The sequence below is a fragment of the Saccostrea cucullata genome, unplaced genomic scaffold (genome assembly GCF_032062105.1).
Source record: "Saccostrea cucullata isolate Sc308-1 unplaced genomic scaffold, CSIRO_AGI_Scuc_v1 ctg11568, whole genome shotgun sequence".
Lineage (NCBI taxonomy): Eukaryota > Metazoa > Mollusca > Bivalvia > Ostreida > Ostreidae > Saccostrea > Saccostrea cuccullata.
In genome coordinates, this window is record NW_026922428.1 from 1 (window position 1) to 9,976 (window position 9,976).

The 9,976-nt window shown below is 33.8% G+C and overlaps 1 protein-coding gene across 1 annotated transcript; it reads right to left on the bottom strand.

Moving 5' to 3' along the window:
• Positions 1–47: 47 nt before the first annotated feature.
• LOC134261764 (microcephalin-like) lies at positions 48–9,457 on the bottom strand (the record flags this gene model as incomplete). Its single annotated transcript, XM_062744163.1, has 3 exons — positions 9,370–9,457; positions 475–730; positions 48–252 (listed from the first exon to the last, which is right to left on the bottom strand). Coding segments are annotated over exons 1-3 (464 nt in total), but the record flags the coding sequence as incomplete, so codon positions are not given.
• Positions 9,458–9,976: the final 519 nt, after the last annotated feature.

Here is a 9,976-nt window from a genome sequence, read left to right on the forward strand (position 1 = left end):
TATCATAGACACAAAAATTATTCAAAGATTGTTAAATGGCATCTAACCTGTCAACCCAGAGAACTGAGACTAAGTGAACCCCTTTCTTTGTAGCTTTGGTGATTGTGCGCTTGCTACCTTCTTTGAGTACAACATGAGTCACATCATTTGAAAACGTTTTCGCAACCACAGCACCAAGCTGTACAAGCTCTCTACAGATGGCTTTACTTCTGTTATCATTGGTGGATCGAACTTCCACATAGGCCACAACATCTGTGAAAATAATTGGTTATTTTTACACATAAGGACATGTATAGTATCATGTACCTCTAATGCAAAAAACAATTTTAAATATAATATATGTTTAAAATGTTCAGATATAACTAATCTAAGAAGGATCTACTTCATTGTCAAAAGAGATCTTACTATGTATAAATTTATAATGTTTAAAGCCTTTTTTCCTTCTCTTAAATACAATGCATCTTATTCTCAAACCTTTCAAAACTCTGTCATCAATAGGCTGTGTGGCTGGAAGATCATCGTCAGTATCCATGGCACAAGGAGCATTTCTGTCTTCCCCAGCCAAGACATCCTGATCATTTCCTTTAACATCAAAAGTAACTCTACTTGTTTTGTCCTCAGGATGATTTTTTGACTCCGAACTTGTTCTAGCAGTGGCTAGTTTGGAGGAGAAAGAGCTCTTCTTTTTTGGTGTTGTTGATTTTTTCTTTTGACCCTCTTTAGAGTGTTTCTAAATGGATAGAACATATAAAACATAGGTAATCAGAGATTACAGAGCTCACCTCAACGAATGTTGTCTTTAAGTAAGGCAAAGTCACACAATTAACCAACTAGAAGTGTACATTCCAAAAATGAAAATATTTAAGCAATTTTAATCTGATTTTGAAATAGACCTACATAAAAAATTTAAACTAGTTCTTCATGAAAATGTAATTAAAATCCAGCATCTGAAGCAAATTTGAGAGTTTTCATCTCTTGATGCAACATTTGTGCAAGTTTGGTTTATACAATGTTATATAAGCCTTATAGTTTTTTTGGTAATAGACCTGCAACCATAACTTTTACCTGGTCTATTATCTGAAAATGTATGTCGAATTCAGCATCCGAAGCAAGTCCATTAGTGTGCATCCTAAGATGTATCATCCATGCAAGTTTGCTCATTATAGGGCTCATAGTTAACAAATGGAAATGAAACATGCATCAAAAACTAACATTTTCACTCATCAACAAAAAGTAGGTCAGATTCAGCATCCGAAGCAAGCCCGGTAGTATGCATCCTTATATGTATCATCCATGCAAGTTTGGTCATTAAAGAACTCATAGTTACTTGGAAATGAATCATGCACCAAAAACTTTAACCTGTTCACTCAACTGGAAAATGTAGGTCTAATTCAGCATCCGAAGCAAGCCCTGTAGTGTGCATCCTTAGACGTATCATCCATGCAAGTTTGGTCAACATAAGGCTTATAGTTACTTGGAAATGAAACCTGCACCAAAAACTTTAACTTGTTCACTCAACCGGAAAATGTAGGTCAGATTCAGCATCCGAAGCAAGCCCAGTAGTATGCATCCTTAGATATATCATCCATGCAAGTTTGGTCAACATAGGGCTTATAGTTACTTGGAAATGAAACCTGCACCAAAAACTTTAACTTGTTCACTCAACCGGAAAATGTAGGTCAGATTCAGCATCCGAAGGAAGCCCAGTAGTATGCATCCTTAGATATATCATCCATGCAAGTTTGGTCAACATAGGGCTTATAGTTACTTGGAAATGAAACCTGCACCAAAAACTTTAACCTGTTCACTCAACCGTAAAATGTAGGTCAGATTCAGCATCCGAAGCAAGCCCTGTAGTGTGCATCCGTAGATGTATCATCCATGCAAGTTTGGTCAACATAGGGCTTAGAGTTACTTGGAAATGAAACCTTCACCAAAAACTGCACCAAAAATGTTAACCTGCTCCAAAAACATTAACCTGGTCATTCCTTTGCTGAAATTGCAGCATCTGAAACTTTGACTTGTACAATGAAACACACTAGAACCATCTTCCATGCATGTCTAATCAATATAGGACATAAAAGTACTTAAAAAGAAAACTGCTCCAAAAAACTTAACCTTAACCTGGGACGCCGACGCCGACACCGACGCCGACGCCGAGGGTATTACATAAGCTCCCCCAACTTCGTTGAGGTGAGCTAAAAATACAAGCACCACAAGATTTGATTCTTAGAAAAGATTGACATCAGTAATGAAAAAGAATACAAATTTCATCTTTACTACAATAACAAAACATTTTCAATATAATTTTATTATTACTCCCTCTGGATCATCACATCCAGAGTTCAAACCCGTTAGTTGTACTCATTTGAAAAGATGATACGTAACATTCTATGATAGAATATTTTAAAGTTCTGCAGAATACTAGTATATAAATAGATTAACTATTAAAATATGATTATTGATTTGTACATGAATGATGATGCTACATCAACTTCAGAATCAAAGTACTGAAAGCACTCATGGGAGTTGAACATGGTGTAAAATAAAATATTTGATCGGGAGGTTAAGTGAGTGAACATTATATTATTATTTCAAACACAGACAACTGTTTCAGATTTTTTGAGTTGCAACAATCTTGAGAAAGACATTCAGAGACATTAAATAGCAAAAAAATGCATGGGCAATAATGCTTGCCTGCCTACATTAGTCCTTTTTTTAATACCCCCTGCTTGAAAAGCGGGAGGGTATTTATTAATCGGGATTTCCATCCATCTGTTTGTTATGCCTTAGGTATACCCATCTCTTATCCGCAACTCCTCTTACACCACTGAACGAAATTTTCATAGAATCTTTATTACATATTGCCGTTGTACATCTTCTATTACTTTAATTTTCATCTTACACATATTTTGGGTTTCCCATTGCAAAACATGGACACTGCCATTATATTCATATTAGAGGCGGTGGATCATTTATATAATTCACTGCTCACAGTCTTCAAATTTGTAATATATTTTTCCTTGGCACCTTTACCCATGTGTTATGAAATTTTCAGTTTCGCAGGAATAATATCAATGTTGATAAAATGTGGATTTTAACACAGCATCCTTTTAAGAGTTAACAGGTTTGTTATATAAAACTTCTCTGTTAATATAAATGTATTTCAATTACACGAACATTATACATGGAGTACGTCAGAACTTAATCTTTTTTAAATATTGTGGAGAAAAAAGCAATACCAAGTTAAAAACAAATATTTTATGACCAAACATAAAAACAGTGGTATATGTGAGAGTTTTGTGTGCATACAAATTATCTCGTATGTAAATGAGGTTTTCCTTTTATTACAAAAATATATACTTCATTTTGTTTTCTTTTTAATCGCGATTTTACGAAAACATCGGTGTCCGTTTTTGGTTTTAACATTTATAAAAGAGTACTAGATTTACCGCTTTTGGCAGGTGATACTGCTGATTTAGTAATAAATACGCATGTTTCCTAAAGTTTTTATGCATTAATGAATTCATTTAAACCAAGAAAATGCTCATGAAAAGTTTGAATAAATTCTGTGCACCGGTAAAGAAGAAATTGCTAAAAATCCGGGACCGTCGGGCATCAGGAAGACTAGATTTACCGCTTGCTGTCAGTATGTAGAGTTATCGTTCGTATCTCTTTCAGTGTATGACGCTACACTAAAAATGAGTTCCATTACGAAAAACTTTTGAGGTTCTTTATAATTTAGTTTTACTTTGAACGAAATCTAATATTCAAAATAAGATTACTTTATCATTACGTATACTTACATTATGAAAATTAGATCAATTCAGGAGAAAATGACATGAACTATTTGTAGCGGATGTTTATGCATGTTTTCTGTTGAATATCATCGGAGTAAATCGGTCGACACAGTAGCCTCGCTTTCGGCTCTATATAATCAACACAAATTACTGCGTACGTTAAATGCGTGATGACCATGGGAGACTGAACATAGTTCAACTCCCAAAAATAAAGACCCAGAGAATTGCTTATTATCAACATTTCACTCGTAACTTGTAGTTTAAGTAATATGCTTTGATCATCTATTCTGAAAATACAATATATATTTTTCCAAAGGCAACGAAACAACATTTACATTCAAAAAAGATTTTTATCCAAACAAGAACATTTTGCTAACTTGAATTGAAAGCCATTCAAAGTGCTCCATGTTCATATATAAATTATATATAGGTCATTAGGATGAGAGGATTCGATATTTTTCAGTGTAGTAATAGAAAAAGATAAAATGTATTGCTGTGCCATGAATTGAACCTGGAACCCCTGCATGGTTTTGTAAGATTTCTTTAGGAAAACTTCCACTACATTTTGTGGAAAATTTTTAATTGAGATTTGTGAATTTAACCTGGAACCTCTGCATGATTTTGTAAGATTTTCTTTGGGAAATTTCCAAAAACTTCCACTAGATTTTGTGGAAAATTTTCAGTTGAGATTTGAGACGGCATGGGACCCTCCGACAGAAATTTGGCAACAAATCTATTCTAAGAAAATCACTGGCATCACATGTCGTGATCTACCAAATGAACTATCCAGGCTGATATCCATAGTCTAATCATTACATTTACTAGTATTGCATAATATTTATTTATAAAATGCTCCAGAAGTTCTGGAGCATTTTATAAATAAATACTAGGAGACTTATTGTTCAGAGAACAATAAGAGGTCTTTCCACCTTTTAAAATTTCTTATAGTTTTATATTTTACTCTCTAACTTAATTTTAAGGGAAATGGCTTAAAAAAAAGAAAATGAACATTAAATTTTTTTTTTTTTGAAATGACCTTGACCTTTGACCCTGATTTGATCTTCAAGGTCAAAGGTCAAGGGTCACATTGCAATTGACCCCATGCCTCTATGATTTTTAGTTCTATAGTTATAAGTTTAAATATTAAGTGCAAAGAAGTTAAAGAGCAATAACTAATATAAGGGGTCATTAAATCCTTTAGTACTTATACAATGAAGGTGTGCCTAAAGGCACTTAAGACATTAGTGAAGATTTCATGGCTCTACGGTCTACCGTTATGAAGTAGTAGCGATAAAAATGTTTTTCGCATAAGGGGCAATAACTTTTGATAGGGTCAATCTTGGGGAACAAGAATGAAATCTTTGAAATAGTTTTAAGAGTACATATTAATGATGCAAAGACTGTTTGCATATGTTAAAAGGCAAAAGAGATATAAAAAGAGCTTAATTTCTAATTTTTGGAATGACCTTGACCTTTGACCTTGACAAAATATTCAAGGTCAAAGGTCAAGGGTTACAATGCAATTGACCCCATGCTTCTACCATTGATAGTTTTCAAGATACAAGGTTTAATATTAAGTGTAAAGAAGTTAAAGGGCAATAACTCATATAAGGGGTCATCAGATTCTTTTGCACTTATACAGTGAAGTTAGGTCTAAAGACCCTTAAGACATTAGTGAAGGTTTGGTGTCTCTAGGGTCTACAGTTTCGGAGAAGTAGCGATAACAAGGTTTTTCGCACAAGGGGCAATAACTTTTAAAAGGTTTAATCTTAGGGGACAAGAATGAAATCTTTGAAACAGTATTAAGAGTACATATTAATGATACATAGACATTAAGTATATGTTGAAAGACAAAAGAGATACAAAAAAAGCTAATTTTCTCATTTTTGGAATGACCTTGACCTTTGACCTTTACATGAATTTTAAGGTCAAAGATAAATGAATCTTATGCAGTTGGTCCCATGTCTCTACAACTTCTTGTTTTGAAAATTTTTTATTATTTGTAAAATTCAAAAAGTTTCAGGGGCAATAACTCACTGAAGGGGTCACCGAATACTTTCGCAATGAATAGATTGAAGAGTCCTCTTAATTAGTCGAAGACATTCATAAAGGTTTCATACCTCTGTGGTTTACGGTTTCTGAGGAGTAGCGATAACAAGCATTTCTTGCGAAAGGGGCAATAACTTCGAAAGCGGTCAAGGTTCATTTACGCAGGGTCAACTGCAAACATCTTTTACGGAGTACATTCCTATGAACTATAAATCTTTTCGATATATCTTCAAACAAAAAAACATGCGGCGGAAAAATAATAAAAACTAGGAGACTAATTGTTCTCTGAACAACTAGTAAACTAATTGTTCAGAGAACAATGAGACGTCTTTCCACCTTTTTAAGTGTTTCAATATCATTTGGGCTGAAAAAAGTAGAAAAAAAAAGCAAGAAAATAAATAAAACAGCAAAATTCTCATTTCTCTACTAGGATTTTAGATCGGGCTCGCAGTTGGTATACCCTATATATATACCCTAGACAGACTTCCTGGATTATACGAGTCGACTCGGGGATAAGCACGATTTCATTGATCACGCAAAGAGAGCACATAAAAAACATTGTAACACGCTCCTAAGTGTATATATGAGCTTGAATGAGATTGTTTCCAAGTTAAGATGTAAGGGGTAGGGTCTGAGTAAAATTATGATATACCTATTAATATGAATAACATGCATTTGATCTGCGCATCAAGACGGAAGCGTAAGTGAAAACGTTGTGAAATGTCCCATGTGTACCTGCATCATATGTGCATTATACATGTATTAAAGAGATGTTTGAAAACATCCGATTTGAGTTGTTTTATGTTTGAAATGGATGGCGATAAATTATTTAAGAGCATGTGAGAAACATGAGCGAGAGATGCAAGGCAGTTTTGTAATTATGGAAAAGGAAAACAGAGAATCGGGTTCGGATTTTAACATTCCTGACCGAAATAGGCATGAAATTCGTTGTAAGTAGCATGAAAAAAAAGCCAAACTTGTAATTCTAGATGGGAAACACAGGGAGGAAACGTGTATTTCTTTCTACTATGCTGAAAGTCGCTATTTCTTGGAATTGTGTTATTCTAGAAAAAAAAAATCAAATTTCAAATGAAATCAAGGTTCATTCCATTAATATTAAATCTAAATAAAATTGAAATAAATTCCACATACTAAAGAAAGCTAGAATACTTGGTATTAAAATGTCGTAATAGAGCAGGAGAATCGAATGATATTAACAAAAATTGCAGAAATAGCCAATACGGTTTTTAATTAATTTTTATGCTCAGCAATAACGAAATTTCAGACAGAAAAAAAATGCAGATTTTGCCGAGTTTCACTAGAATTTCATTATATTTTAAAGACTCACCTTAAAACTCTCAGCACACTTTCTTTAAGATCTCTTCTTGCTTTTACTCCGAATCTTATATCGATATATCGTATCATTTGACTTGTAGACATTTTTTCTATGCTGCTGTTGATTTTTTTTTTAAGAAAAGGGGGGGGATATAAGCATTTGTTAGAGTAAGAGTTGCAAATACCTCAACGACCTTAAGCTTATTTGAGACCTTTGGGTCAATAGGGGGTCAAAGGTCAAGGTCATTTATCAAGGTCAAAGGTCAAGGTCATCAAAAGAGAGAGAGAGAGAGAGAGAGAGAGAGAGAGAGAGGGAGATAAACTTGAGATTAACTCTTGAAGCTGAATCTAGATAAAGGTAATGAATAAATCTTTATTACTTTTTGAGTAAGGGGTGAAAGGTCAAGGTCAAAGGTCAAGGTCATTAAAAAAAAAAGGCATACATACAATTTTAACATTTTTCCAATGACCTTGACCTTTGACCTTGACCTAATCTTCAAGGTCAAAGGTCAAAAGATCTCATGCAGTTGGGCCCATGTCTTAACAACTTGTCGTTAAGAAGTTTTTAGTTCTTCGTAAACATCATAATCTGGCAGGGGCAATAACTACTTAAAATGGTTTACGAATTCTTTCGCACTAATGGCATGAGAAGTGTACTAAATTAGTGGCAGACATTGTTGAAGGTTTTGTACCTTTCCGGTTTACGGTTTCGGAGGAGTAGCGATAACAAGGGTTTACACTGAAAGGGGCACTAACTTTTAGAGGGTTCGATTTTAGGGGACAAGCATGGAATCTCTGAAATGGTTTTAAGAGTACATACTAAAGATGCAAAGAAGTTTAGAATTTGGTTAAGAACAAAAGAGCTATAAAAAATGCTTAATTTTACATATTTTGAATGACCTTGACCTTTGACCTTGACCTAGATTTTAAGGTCAAAGGTCAATGAATCTTTTGCAGTTGGTCCCATGTCTCTACGCCTTGTCGTTTTAGAAAAGTTCTTGATATTCTTAAACATTGCAAACATTCAGGGGCAATAATTCATTATAGGAGTTTACGAATCCTTTCGCAATGTTTGATTGGAGAGTCTACTAAATCAGTCGTAAACATTAATAAAGTTTTGGAATCTCTGCGGTTTACGGTTTCAGAGAAGTAGCGATAACAAACATTTCTTGCAAAAGGGGCAATAACTTCGAAAGGGGTCAAGGTTCATTTACGCAGGGTCAACTGCAATAATCTTTTACGGAGTACATTCTTATGGACTATAAATCTTTTCGATAAATCTTGAAACAAAAAAACATGCGGCGGAAAAATAATAAAAAAAAAAAAGAATAATAAACAGAAGAATATCAATAGGTCTTTCCACAGAAAGGTGGAAAGACCTAATTATGCAATACTAGTAAGACAAGATTATCCAAGCAATAAACAGTCTTCACGAAAACTCACTGGTCCGAAGACCGAGGCCAGTGAATTTTGATGTCGGGTCAGTGAAAATCAAATTCAAGAAGTCCGATGGGCTTGTAGATTTTAAAAATCTTACACAGTCAAAATTTATTTCAACTGACTTACTTGCGTAAATTCCATTAATATATAAAATAAAAAGAATAAGCACGTCTTGTTGAATGGTATTATTATAACCCTATTATAACAAGGAGGCCTTATGTAACAACTGGTAAGCTAGTATTTATTAACTAGTACATTAAATGTGCAAAGTTCCAATGAACAACTTACCGAAACGCGACAAATTGCGAAAAATGGCGGCATTTCAAAAGTTGAAGTATGTAAACATGTATAAATTTACCATTATGAAAATGAATTTATTTCATTTTTTAAGTAAGGGGCCAGTAAAAATTTTGGTGGGCTAGTAAATTTTGAAAGTTCACTGGTCCGACTGACCAGTTAGTTTGAAAAGTTTTCGTGAAGACTGAATAAATATAAAATACTCCACCAAAATAGGTATCAGTATATATACCCATATTTCTTTGAGATTACATAATCAAATATTGAAAACTACACCAACAGATGATGGATATGTCAGGTTAAAAATGTTTTAGTATATTTTGATGAAACATACATTTATAAATAACCCCCTTTATAATGCATGTGTGTGTCCGAAAGACCTTAAAACATAGATACAAAAATATATATAATAAAATGTTAAATAAATATTAGAATTTTCATCTCTTACCATTTTCAGTGGAGTTAATTCAGCGCAATAAAGACAACACCCTCTCTGCAAAATAAATTTCTTTTTGAAACTTGCGCTGCGGAAGTTAGCTTTTTTACATAAAGGTCAAAACTCTTTCGGATTTTATCCGGTTTGTTAACATTTCAAATAATCAAAGTAAATTTTTCAATTGATTTTTCTACTGTGTGCAATTAAATGGGAGAAAATAATGATTCAAAATCATTGAAATTGCTTTTATTCTCGCGTATAATAAGGATTAGAGACAAAAATATATAATTATTTCGGATTTCTATGTTTTGCATTCGGTAACTGGAAAAACCCGAAACCCCCCGATTTTTGGAGAATACCCATACAGGAGGGGTGAAACCCCAATAAAGTGGTGGAAACCCCATAAAATTGAATGTAATGGGGTACTATAAGGCCTAAGGCGATGTTTAATTGAATGATATTGACATCCGTAAATTTTTATAGCCAATTTTACCTCAGAATCGACGGGTTTCTTCTTGTCTTGATATACTGCACACCACGCCCGATCTAAATTCGCGATCGCTGAAGTCGTTTCGAGTAATCCGTGGAAATAATTACTGTAATCTTGATCAATATGAAT